This window comes from Antechinus flavipes, chromosome 4 (assembly GCF_016432865.1).
Source record: "Antechinus flavipes isolate AdamAnt ecotype Samford, QLD, Australia chromosome 4, AdamAnt_v2, whole genome shotgun sequence".
Lineage (NCBI taxonomy): Eukaryota > Metazoa > Chordata > Mammalia > Dasyuromorphia > Dasyuridae > Antechinus > Antechinus flavipes.
In genome coordinates this window covers 192,609,510-192,622,824 of record NC_067401.1, presented here as the reverse complement: position 1 = coordinate 192,622,824, position 13,315 = coordinate 192,609,510, and the positions used below count along the sequence as shown (strand labels likewise).

Here is a 13,315-nt window from a genome sequence, read left to right as displayed (position 1 = left end):
AATATTATATATTATGTTGTTTATAAAATAACATATATTTTACGTAGATGGAATATCTATTATATTGATATCCAGATCACTCTATGATAAAAACAGCAACCACCTTTCAGAATTTTTTTGAGGATCATATAAGATATATATATATACCACATATAATACCTTATGCAATTGTATGATGATATATTATAAAATTGTATATGATATGTAATGTAAAATTATATGTTATATAACAATGTACATAATATAAATAATGTATATTATGAAATTATAAATTATGTAACAATATTTTATGAACTTGTATATTATATATTAGATAACAAAATTAAACAATATATTATATAACAATGTGCAAAATATAATAATATATTAAGGAATTATAAATTACATATAATATTTATTTCTATTATATAGAGCTATATCTTATTTCATTTTCACAACAACTTTGGGAAGTAGGTAGTTATCTTCATTTTATTGTTGAAGAAACTGAGGCAAAGAGAGTAAGTGATTTATCCAGGATCACATAGCTAGTCAGTAAGTAACCGAAGTCAAATTTGAACTCAGGTCTTCCTGACTTCAGCGCTTTATTGCTGCATCACCTAATAGCTGCCTATACATTCCAATAGATTATTCATACCATTGTCAAAATCCATCTTTGTGCCTACATCTCATGATGTTACTCCTCTGATCAAATAATTTCAGTGAGTTTCCAATGCCAGCCAAATAAAAAGGAGTTATGGTTTCTTAATTTTCAAGGTCCCCCACCATCCCATGCTCTTCCCTTCCATGTCCTCTGTACTCCAGCCAGACTGGTCCATTGTCAAATTATATATTATTCTGTTCTCTATACCTGAAATGGTCCACCTTTCCCTCTCTTCATCCCCTCTTCTTTAAGGATAATTTTAATACTCCTTCTTCCACATGATTTCTCCCTACTTCCACTCACCTTCTCATACTTTAAAAAACTTTCCCCCATGCCTTTTAAATGTGTTTAACCTGTAATATGTTATAATCTGTCTTATTTATTTAATGGACTATAAATTCATGTTAGGATTGGGAATTAGCTAGATTTTATTTCATTAAGTTAATGAGTTTATTTAATTAAAGTTAAAGTTAATTAAGTACCTACTATGTGCCAGTCACTGTACACACTTTCATTCAGTAAGCGTTTTATGAAATACCTAACACATGACAAGCCAGGCACTAGGGGATAAAGAACACACCAACATAGTCTTGATTTTCAAGAATTTTACCTCTACTAAAGCAAAACAATGCAAACACAGAAAAGTCAATCATATATATGCAAAGTAGACATTAAGTAATTTGGGGCTGGGTAGAATGAAGATAGGCTTTTTCTGGGACATTTGAGACAGTTGAGAGAGAGGTGGAGGAAGTAGAGTCCAGCAGTAGGAACAGGTGGAAGAAATGAATGAATGAACGATCAGTGAATGAATGGAGAGGGGTGGTCCTGCGGTCCTGGAGCCTTCTCTGATGCTGTTCCCCTCCCTCCTTTTCCCCAGCTGTACATCCAGACAACAACGCTGACTGTTTCGGTGAGCCTGAGCGCCTCTGTATCCCTGGGGATGTTGTATATGCCCAAAGTCTATATTATTCTCTTCCACCCTGAGCAGAATGTGCCCAAACGCAAACGAAGTCTCAAGGCTGTGGTCACTGCCGCCACCATGTCCAACAAGTTCACTCAGAAGGGGAGTTTCCGACCCAATGGGGAGGCCAGGTCCGAGCTCTGTGACAACCTCGAGGCCCAAGGTGAGCTCCCCTACCCTGGGGCCCCCTAGAACTTGACTTTGCCCTGGGCCAAGGCATCCGGGAGCCCTCGAGGACGGAGGCTGAATGTGGGGCAGGGTTCCTGGGAGTGGAAGCCCAGCTTCTAAGACGTGGGAGAAGGAGGAGGAAACTTAGCTGAGCCCTCTCTAGAGCAAGGCCCCAGGGAGGGGAACCCGGTGGGACCCCGCGTGGGAGGCCAGGTAGTCCTAGGCCGGGAAGAAGAGAGGGGTCTGCGGAGGTCCCTGTGGGCAGTGCTGGGTGCGAGTAATGTGGTTTGGGGAGTATGGGGAAACCTTTGCCCTTTGAGATCAGCCATGGATACCCATTAAAATGTTCACGTTCCCTAGGAGGGGTGGATTTAGCGGGCTAAGTCTGGACAAGGATTGTCCAGTGAATCTCTAGAAGCACAGAGCTGTAGGGGACCTTAAACATTTTTAGTCCAGGCCTTCTATATGATCAGAGCAGAAAGCCAGAGAGAGGGCAGAGCTTGTTCAGGGACCACATGGCTAATATCAGAATAGGGCTGCGACTCAGACCCAGGTCTCCTAATTCCTACTCCAACAGGAATCTTTTCCCTGGATCATGCTGTCTCATTCTCCTCAAGTTTGTATCTAGGGAGTCAGGACAGCCCCTCCCTACTTCCCAACTTATTCCAGCTGGAGCAAGCCTCAGAGGGGAGAAGATTAACTTTCACAGGCCCTTCCAGCTTCAGCAATCCGAGTGATTCATCTCTCCCTTCAGCACTGGCTCTTTTCCCATTCAAAACATAACAACTCACTTTGTCTGGGGCTTCATCATTTCCAGATCACTTTCCCATTCATCATCTTATCTGAGCATTCAACAACATCCTAACAGTTCTGCGAGGCAGGTAGGGATGGCAGGACCCCTATTTTACAGATAGAGAAACTGAGCCCCCAATAAGATTGTTTTACCAGGTTATACTGGTCACTAGTCAGTGGTAGAGCCCGTTAGAATCCCAGCCTCCTAGTACCCAGTCAAGTGCATTTTCCCTTCTACCCAGTGCTTGAACTCTCTACTCTTCATCCTCCAGCCCTGCCTGTCCCCCCAGAAGAGAAGCTTTTTGACCCGTGAAAGTCCTCCATGCCCCCAGCCAGTTAATCTAAGAGCCTAAACCCTCTAATGACCTGTTGCAAATTATGTTCCCTTTGGGTCTTCACTTTCTCTGCAGTAAAATGAGCGCTTTAAAGTAAATGATGTCTGAAGTTCCCTCCAACTCCAGCATACTGTGTGCATATGGCAAGAGAGGAACCCATGATCCCCACATATGGACAGCCAGGCTACTTGGCTGTTATCTCCCGTATCCTTCTATCTCAAGTTATCCCTCCCTGCTAACAGATACAGTTTACAAGGTCTTCTGAAAATAAGGTCTTCTCCCCCAAGGGTGATTCAGGATTAAGTCGCAGACACATGAGGTGGGATATTGTGGAATAAGGAGGGCTTCCTGAGCCATCCCTTTGATATATGATGGTGTGAGCTGTATGTATCTACAGGGCTAGGGCCCCGTCTCAGTCACCTTCTGCTCTTCCAGGCTCACCAGCTTAACATCACTGACTCAGTTTTATACTTGGGAGACTGAGGCATGAAGTGAGGGATGGAGGAGCAGGGTAGGGTTCCTAGGCCCCTGCTTTCTACGTGATTTGGGGGACTCACTCTCTACCTGAGGGCCAGGGAAGGCAGCCAGGCACTTCCCATCTCTCCCTCCCCTTGCACGCCAGCAGAGAGAGAGAGGGGCCAAAGGCCCGAGAGACCAGTCTGCAGCTTTGAGACAAGAGCCCCTCTTCATGGTGGAACTGGCAGGCAGGTGATTAATTCTGGAAAGGTTGGGAAGTGGGGAGGGGGGGAGCTGGGGAGGGCGGAGATGGCAGAGTTGTCACTCCTAGAAAGCAGGGACATTTTTCACTTTGTCACTGGCAGGCCACGTATCTTTAAACAAACAACAGAATAAATAATTTACAGGGCCTGATTGCCGGCAGATTGGCTAGGGAAACATGGGGGCTAACAAATAGAGGCTGTCAGCTCTAATTTTGTATGGCCCGTCTAATTGTTATCTGAGGGTAACAGCATCTGAAGTCTGCAATAAAGGGTCATTTGTCAGCACGGGTGGAGTGTGAGCACATGGCAGGCACATGAGGAAACAGGAATGCTCACTCAGGATTGGGAACACGCACACGCATACACAGATAGGCTTGTGTTCTCTCTGTCTCTCTCTTCCTCCCTTTCTCTTTTTTCTTTCTCTTTCTCTTTTTACTTTTTCTTTCTCTGTTTCTTTGTCTCTGTCTTCCTCTCTACATCTCTCTGTATGTGTTTTTTGGTGTCTAATCTCCATCTTTATTTCTTGATCTCAGTCTTTCTGTCTTTGTCTCTTGTCTGTCTTTCTCTCTCTCTCCCTCCCTCCTTCTCCTGAAAGGGCTTCAGAAAATCTCTCAAGACTAGTATCTCTCACAACACATTCAGGCTTAAGATGTAAGGATTCTCAGCCTTGGGGAGACAAGGAGGAAGCCTTCAGAATCTCCAGTGACACAGCCAAGTTTTTTTCAAGAAGAAACTTCTGTCTTTCTGTACATGGACTGTGGCTATGTCAGCACTTACATTCCTCGTTTCAACTTGAGACCATGTAATAATAAACAAAAAACCCATTTCAGGTGTTTTACTAAGTGCCAGGCACTGTGCTAAGCTCTAGAATTATCAAAAAAGGCAAAAACAATCTCTTCCCTCAAGGTGTTTACATTTTAACAGGAAAAACAACTTATAAATAACTTGGTATATACAAAATGTATATTCAGTAGAGAAGAGACACTCTTGGGGGAAGGCACTAGCAGTGGGGGATGGAGACATCCAAAAAGGCTTCCTGCAGAAGGTCGCATTTGAGCTGACCCTTGAAGGGGGGAATGAGAGCAGAACACTTTCAGGCACGGGGGGTGGGGGGTGGGTGTCAGTACCATGGCAAGGAGACAGGAGAGGAGCGTTTCAAGAACAGCAATTAGGCCAATATAACTGAATTGTCAAGTGTGTGGAGAAGGGTGAGACCTGAGAAGGCTGGAGAGGTAGGAAGGTGACAGGTTACAAAGAGCTTTAAATGTCAAGTAGGATTTTATATTTGATCCGGAGGCAATAAAGTGCCAGCAGAGTCTATTGGGGCATGAGGGGGCGGAGGGGAGGTGGCGTGGTCAGACATGTTTTAGGAAAATCACTTAGGTAGTTGAGAACAGAATGGAAGGACTGAAACTCGAGGTGGGGAGATTAATTAGAATCCGGGATCATCTGCTCTGTGCCTCCCATCTTCATTCCCGGGAGGTATCCCTTTGCTCCAGCAGTTGCCCAGATTCATAGCCAAACTCAGGACCAATCAATCCATCTGGGCGATGACAGGGAGGCCGGGGAAGAGGAGCAGGGAGTGAGCCTGGACCCCAAACCCTAAAGGAGCTTCAGAACATTGAACAGTTAATAATAGTAACCATCACTATTCACAGTGTTCTTGTGCTTTGAGATTTAGATAATGCTTTTCTTACAACCACAACCCTATGAGGTGTTGGGTAGATAGGGGAGATAGGTTTATTATTGTACTTATTTTTGAAGATGAGAAAGCCGGAAACTTAGGAAATTTTAAGGGATTTCCCATGGTTTTCATAGGATCATAAAATTTAGCATTTGAAAGGACCATAGAAATCCTCTGGTTGGGTCTGCTTATTTAACAGCTAAGGAAGCCGGAGACCTAGTAGGAAAAGCTTGAAGTCTCACAAGTAACAGAACACGAATTCTAGTCCAAGTCCAATCCAAGAAGACCTTAGTTCAAATACTGCCTTCCATGTTTAGTAGTAACCTTATGACCTTGGAGAAATAATTTAACCTTCCTGGGTGGACTTCACTTTTCTCATCTGTAAAACAGGTCTATGACTCCCAATTCAGGGCTCTTTCTACAAAGTCAGATTACTTCACTTTAGTAAGTATTGGAGCCAGATTTGAACCAAAATTTTCTGACTCAAGATCAGCATTCTTTCCATCCCATTGTATCAGTGCTCATTCAACTTTAACCATTCTACTTTCACAGACTAGATGCTTCTTAAATGTTGAAATATAGAAAGCTTGTTGGTTTTGGAATCCAAGGACATGGATTCAAATTCTTCCAGTCACATGCTACTAAACTAGACCTTGCCAGAACTGATATGAAACATGGTGTTGCCTCATCTGTATAATGAGAGGGTTGGACTAAACATAGATATGCTGGATAATGTTTAACCACTAGCCCTCGGGGAAGAGAGATGGAAATGTACTCATGATACACTTTTAAGTTTAGTCTGTATTATTAACTTACAATCAACAAAACAATCAATTCATAAACATTTATTAAGGACTTATTATGTTCCAAGCATTGTGCAAAGCACTGAAGATACCCCAAAAAAGGCAAAAAACAGTCCTTGCCCTAGTTTTGTTGTTCAGTCATTTTTCTGTTGTGTCTGACTCTTTGTGATCTCATTTGGAATTTTCTTGGCAAAGAAAGCCACTGGAGTGGTTTGCCATTTCCTTCTTCAATTGGTATTACAGATGAGGAAAGTGGGGCAAACAGCAAGTGACTTGTTGAGGAATTTTCAGTCTAATGGGAAAAACAATATGCAAACAAGTATATATGAAACATGCTCTATATAGGATAAATAGGAAATAATTAAAAAGAAAGAAATTCCTGATTTGTAGAGTTTGGCTATTTCTGAGATGTAAATTCTCATATTGAAAATTTAACACCTGGACTTCAGAGCTGGTGTAAGCTGTTTAAGGCACACCCCAAATTAGAAGGCCCAGAGGTTCCATCTAACTCTAGATTTGTGGTCAATAAAGTTGGGCGAGAGTATTAGCATAAATTACAAAATTGAAGAGTCATAGAATTTCCTCATTGTAAGGGACAAACATCAGTTTCAAAGTCCAGCTCATTTAAGCTGTACTTACTGTGGTTCAGAGAATTATCAGTTTTGAGATGGAAGGGATAGCTAGTCTAACCCTTTTATGTTACTGACAAAGAAAAATTTTGCCACTATCAACTTTCCCATTGTATAGAGGGAGCAAAACTTCTCCCTCAATCCAATGATGCACAGAAAAAGACTAGAAAAGGGCTTTCTTTTATATTAAAAAAAATCTCATTATTTCTCACTTTGGGCAAGAAATGGGCTGCGTACTTATTTTTTAAAATAGGACTTCAAAGAATTCCCAACTGCCTTAAAGCATTTGGAGATGTCCAGGCCCCAGCTGGAAGTATGATGCCTGCTCCCATACCCCTCAAAAATCCCACTATTACATTTTTAATGTGCTGTCATCCATTGCAATCCTTGCCCACAGCCCTGTCAATAGGGATTTTTCTGTGACTGCTCCTGAGGTTTAACTGTTACTGCTGTCCATCAGGGTCTGGCCCTCTACTTTGAAGATTCACAAGCTCAATTTTATCATTTTACCCAGGGGTGAGGGGGTTCTCCAGTAATCACACTCACACATGGGTGATTTGTAAGTGAGAATGCTTATGTTTGTTTACAGAGGAAGACAGGGCTTTGGAAAAATTGTGAAGAAAGCATCTTTTTTTTCATTGCCTCATTCTCTCTTCCCTTTTTGCCCCATATTGGGGCCCCCCCCCATTCTCATGTGCTTAAGAAAGACCTGCCTTGCAAGGACCATCACAGTGCTCTATTCCCATTTTGGACTCATCTTCTTATCTATAGAATGAGACAGTAGCAACTCAGAGTGATATGATAGTTTTTTCCACAACAGTGATATAAGGTAGGGAGTGAATCCTCTCAATCGACCACCGAGGAAGCTGGACCTCGGCATTTGTCGGCGGTCACACAGCTTGCAGATGCCCAAGGCCAGGCTCAAACCCGAGATTTCTGTCTCTAAATCTAGGGCTTTAGCTGCTGTACCCACTGCCTTTTTTTTAGAAATCAATGGCTCATCCCCATCACTGGCATGAAGAGAAAGGGGCAGAGAAGGGCTAGGAGCTGAGGCGGGGGGAGGAAGGCAATCCTGTAACTTCCATGTATGTCCCCTTTTTTCTCCTCACAGCTCTGGCGACCAAACAGACCTATGTCACCTATACCAACCATGCAATTTAGTTGGAGTTCCTTGCAGCTGCCAGGTTTCAAGAGAAGGAAGAGGAAAAGAAGGAGAGAATGAAAATTTTGTAGTCTCCTGTCCAGACAGGGCTGTGATCTCTTGTGATCTCCAGGCACCCCAGGAGTTGCCTCGATTGTCTTGGGAGCTTGGGAAGGAGGCTTGGTGCTCACAAAGCAAGAACCCCAGTGCCTGGGGGCGGTAGCAGTACCAGGCCAAGGGGCAGGAGGAAGAGGCCGGGGGAGCCCCTACTCTGCTCCCCGGATCCAGGGTCTTTGACCAATTGTCTTTTCCTGCCCCAAACAATAGGAGGTTATATTCATTTGTGTTAAACCTATTGACTTCTCTTGTTCTCTTCTCTCTTCTGTCTCTGTCTCTGTTTGTCTCTTTCTCTTATTCTGTTTTTTTTCCTTTCTCTCTCCCCTTTCCTCATCCTCCTCTTTGTCCTCCTCTTCCTTTTTCTCTTCCTTCTCCTTCTTTCCTCCTTCTCTTCCTCCTCTTTCTTCTCTTCCTCCTCTTTTCCTCCTCCTCCTCTTTCTCTTCTTCCTTCTCTCCTTCTCCTTTTTTCCTTTTCCCCTTTCTCTCTTTCATCCTTTCCCAGTCTTGCCTTCTATCTTTCTTCTCTCTACCCTTTTGTCTTTCTCTTTAATCTATCAATATTATTAATCTGTTCCGGACCTCAGTTTCCTCCTCCATAAAATGAGGAGGTTTGGACTCAATGTTCAGTTCAGTCTGTGACTCTTATGACTTCGTATCTTTGTATCTGTCTTTTTTTGTTTCTTCCTGTCTTGCCTTCTCTCTCTTTATTGGCTCTCTTCTTTTTTCATCCTTCTTGCCTTCCTTCTCTCTGTCCTGTCTTTTGTTCTTGATTTCTCTCTTATTTCCTTTCTCTTTCTAACTTTTTGTCTTTCTCTCTCTAACTTTTTGTCCCTCCTTCTGTTTCTCTCCAGTTGTTCCCAATCCTCCATTTTCCTTCCTTTTGCATTTACTTTCTTGTCTTTCCTTCCCTCCTTCATTTTTGTCTTATTTTGTTCCCCTTAATAAATCTTATGTGTTGCAAAAAAGTAAAAGGAACAAAAAAAAACAAAAAAACAAAAACAAAAACAAATCTCAAGTGTGTTGCAAAGTGCTGAGTCCTCTTGGTGGCCTCTATTTGTGTGACCCAACCCACGGATTGAAGCCTGTCTGTTGTGTGTCCTGCCCGCCCACCCACCTGCCCGCTCACCCACCAACAACACAGAGTTCAGTGCCTGGATGTTTATGATTATTGATGACAATGTGTAGAGCATGATTGTTTTTATACCAAGGACATTTCTAATAAAATAAAACACATGGTTTTGCATCCCGCCTCCTTTGCCCCAAGGCCCTGTAGGAGGACTGTGTGCTGATGCTGCAAAGGGAGGGGTGGTCTTGAAGGAAAGGAAGGATTGGTAACTGGGAGGGAAGGAAGGTGGTCAGACAGGGGGATGGACACCTAGCCTTGTGGCTAAACTCTTCTGCTGTCACCTACATTGCCTCAGTCTACATCCTCCCTCAAAGACTTGGAATATGGGTAAGGAGGTCTATAGAAACTCTGAGGAGTACCAAAGGAAAGCTAATGACTCTATCCATCCAGAAATGACTCAGCGAGTGCCCACTCCCTTGCCAACTCATTTCCCTTTGCATCTCAAGTAGTATAGATCATACTCCTTTACTACCGTTAAGATTTTTTCCATTTTATAGATAAGGGAAATGAGTTGGAAATGAAATGACTTGCATGAGATGCTATAGCTTGACATGTAGTTTACAAGATTCTCTATAAAGTACCCTAAAAGTAGGAAGTTCAGGTCCCCATAATTAAGAAACCAGAATGTGAGAATTCTCCTCTGAGTGTAGCATCCAACCATATAGACATCCACCATCACATCACACCCACTCACCTACATGGACGAAGGGATTTGCCGGTGGCTAGTAAGCTGGAGTCTCCAAGCCAGGTCTGACTCAGAGTTCATTAGTCTTTCTACCATTGGGTGAAGGGCTTCTAGGCTATGCCATGATATCTGGGGATATTTCCCCTGGAATAATAAAGGACAGGGAAAGACAGTATAATTGTCTTCAAGTATCTGAAGGCCTTTCATACTTGGCTTAGTCTAAGAAGGTAGAATCAACAAGATGACCAAGACTGTAGAGACAGAATGATCTGCCTCTGTGTAAGAAAAGTTTCTTGAGAAATAGAGTTTTTCCAAGCCTTTAGATGTGGTAGGTTCCCCAGCAACAATAATAGGAAGTGCTCTAGATTTGGGGATAAAGAGGCAGAGAGAGAGATACACAGAGACAAAGAGAGAGAGAGAAATAGAAGTAGGGAGGGAGGGAGAGAGAGGAGACATGGAGATAAAAACTGAGAGAAGGGAAGGAGTGACAGACATAAAGACAGAGACAGAGTCAGGAAGAGAAGGAAGGAGGGAGAGAGAGAGAGAAAAAAAGAGATCTTGAGATGTAGATTTATTCTGGCTTTGACATTTAGTAGTGTGATCTTGGGCAAATCTCTTTATCCCTAAACAGTGCAGTAGGTAGAATCCTTGACCTAGAACTAGGAAGATCTGAGTTCAAATGTGTCTTCTGAAACATTGCTATGTGACCCTGAACAAATCACTTAATTTTTGTTTAGTTCAGTTTCATCATCTCTAAAATGGGATTGTTGTGAGGATCAAATAGGTTAATAATTATAAAGTGCTTAGCGCTTAGGCCGGCACATACTTAAGTGCTACATAAATATTAGCTATTATTACTATTACTATAATACTACTACTATAATAGTAATATTTGAGTTCCAGTCCTGAACATGGGACTTAGTGATAGTAGTGCTGCTTTATAGGAATATTGTAAGGAAAATTGTGAAGAAAGTGCTACTATAAACATTAAGTATGTTTTTATTAGAGGCATCATTCTCTAGTGAGTAATGACCTGGCCTTGAAAACCAGGAAGACATGAGTTCAAGTCTTACCTTTGTGACCCTGGGCAAAGTCCCTTAACCTCTCAGTGCCCCAGGCAATTTTCTAAAACTATAGTTTGCAGATTAGATGCCTGCCTGTTATGGGGAAAGGAAGTCCTTATCAGAAGTTCCCTATGCCAATGAAATAATTTCAGTTTTGTCATTTTTCAGGCATGTCCAACTTTTTGTGGCCTCATTTAGGATTTTTTTGGCAAAGATACTGGACTAGTTTATCATTTCCTTCTCCAGCTCATCCTACAACTGAGGAAACTGAGGCAGGCTGACAGAATTAAGTGATTTGTCCAGGGTTTGATGGCAGTGAGTGTCTGAGGTCAGATTCCAAATCAGGAAAATGTCTTTCTAACTCTTGTCACTTTGTCTGCTGTGCCATCCAGCTGCCCAGTGAAATAAGTCCTGTCAAAAAAAATTTCTCATCAGAGGTCTTAAAGATTGGATAATCACTCATTGAGGATATTTATAGAGGAGGATTCTTAGTTAATTGTTTTGGGCTGAGAAGGCCTCTTGAGATCCAATGATTTCCCTAGTGCTTCCTCACCTTAGCTCTGCAGGCTTACCAATCTCCTCCTCTTACACTTGAAAGCTGGCTTTCCTAGGTCTACTTGTTCAATAGGAAGGATTTCCAGAAGCAGAAATAGAATCTTATGGCCAAAAGCTGCCTTAGACTTCATGTAGTCCAACTTCCCCATTTTACAGGTGAAACAGAAGCTGAGACAAGAGGTGACCAATCAATCCATCAAATATTAAGTGCCTATTGTGTACCAGACATGGTTTGGGATTCAGGGAACACAAACATAAAAGTTAGGCAGTTCCAGCCTTAAGGAATTTAAGGAACCTGGAGGTTGGGCTTATGTGTTCATAGAAGTGTAAAGAGAAGATATAGACAAAACTCATGCCTAATGATAGGAAAAGGTGAGCATTTAGGACTGGAAGAATTAAGAGAGACCTCCTGTAGGCCCTTGAACTGAGCCTAAAGGTGAGGAGGGAGAATATTCAAAGACTGTGTCCATCCCTCTCTCCTAAAGGAGATGGAATGGTGAAAGGAACAACACCTTAGGAGCCCAATCTGACTGGAGTCCGGAGCATATGAGAGGGATGAATGTGACACCCTGAAAAGGTAAGGGGAGCCAGATGAGGAAACTTTAAATTCCAAACAAGGGTCATATTGCCATCAAGTGATGAAGCTGAGTCTTGGGATCTTCCAACAGAATGGCAGCATTCTTTTTAGTATCTCATTCTGCCTTCTTCTATGATGACCACTCATTTCCCTAAAGGCAGCTTCTGCCTCTCAATCACCTCTAAAAACTCAGGCTTCAAGACTTGCTTGGCTCTGACTTTATCAGAGATAGGGAAAATGAGGATTTTGTTCAATTCGTCTAGCAATCTGCAAGTATTTGTTAAATGCCTTCTATATGGCAGGCACTATGATAGGAAATGGAAACACAGAGACAAGAATGAGATAGTCCTTGCCCTCAACAAGCTTACATTCTATGGAAAGAGACAACATATACAAATATCTCTCTCTCTCTCTCTCTCTCTCTCTCTCTCTCTCTCTCTCTCTCTCTTTCTCTCTCTCTCTCTTTCTCTCTCTCTCTCTTTCTCTCTCTTTCTTTCTCTCTCTTCCAATCTTCCTTTCCTTTTCTTTTTCCTTCCTTCCTCTTTTCCTCCTCCCCATCCTGTATTTTTCATAACTTTTTTTAGTGTTTTTTTTTCGTGTTTCCTAAGCCACCAACCTAAGTGTTTCTATATACATATATATGTATTTGTTGATCTTGGGTTATCTGTCTGGTTCTATATATTGTTTATTTATCTCAGCTACATCTGTCTGTCATAGAATGTGTAGCCCATCTTCATGTCCTTGTTATAGATCTCAAAATGTTATTATTTCTGCTATTTGGTTTCAGTTGGGGGTGTGGAGGAACAGCTCCAAAGCTAGGAAGTTGAATTACTAGAGAAAAAATTATTATTTTTTAAATTAATTTTTTATTGATAGAACTCATGCCAGGGTAATTTTTTATAACATTATCCCTTGCATTCACTTCTGTTCCGATTTTTCCCCTCCCTCCCTGTAACCCCTCCCCCAGATGGCAAGCAATCCTTTACATGTTGAATAGGTTACAGTATATCCTGGATACAATATAGGTGTGCAGAACCGAACAGTTTTCTTGTTGCACAGGGAGAATTGAATTCAGAAGGTATAAATAATCCGGGAAGAAAAACAAAAATGCAAGCAGTTTATATTCATTTCCCAGTGTTCTTTCTTTGGGTGTAGCTGCTTCTGCCCATCTTTGATCAATTGAAACTGAATTAGCTCTCTTTATCGAAGAGATCCACTTCCATCAGAATATATCCTCAAACAGTATCATTGTTGAGGTATATAATGATCTCCTGGTTCTGCTCATTTCACTCAGCATCAGTTCATGTAAGTCTCGCCAG

At 42.1% G+C, this 13,315-nt stretch overlaps 1 protein-coding gene across 3 annotated transcripts in view; it reads left to right on the top strand.

The window, feature by feature from the left end:
* The window catches only part of GRM4 (glutamate metabotropic receptor 4), a 321,402-nt gene extending 312,170 nt beyond the window's left edge, over positions 1–9,232 (top strand). For 2 of the 3 annotated variants that reach the window (XM_051996419.1, XM_051996418.1), the window contains exons 10-11: positions 1,518–1,764; positions 7,843–9,232. In XM_051996419.1, coding sequence (XP_051852379.1) covers positions 1,518–1,764; positions 7,843–7,892 — 297 coding nt within the window. In that variant the 3' untranslated portion in view covers positions 7,893–9,232. The remainder of the gene's footprint in view (positions 1–1,517; positions 1,765–7,842) is intronic. The other variant, XM_051996420.1, reaches the window with a different exon arrangement.
* Positions 9,233–13,315: the final 4,083 nt, after the last annotated feature.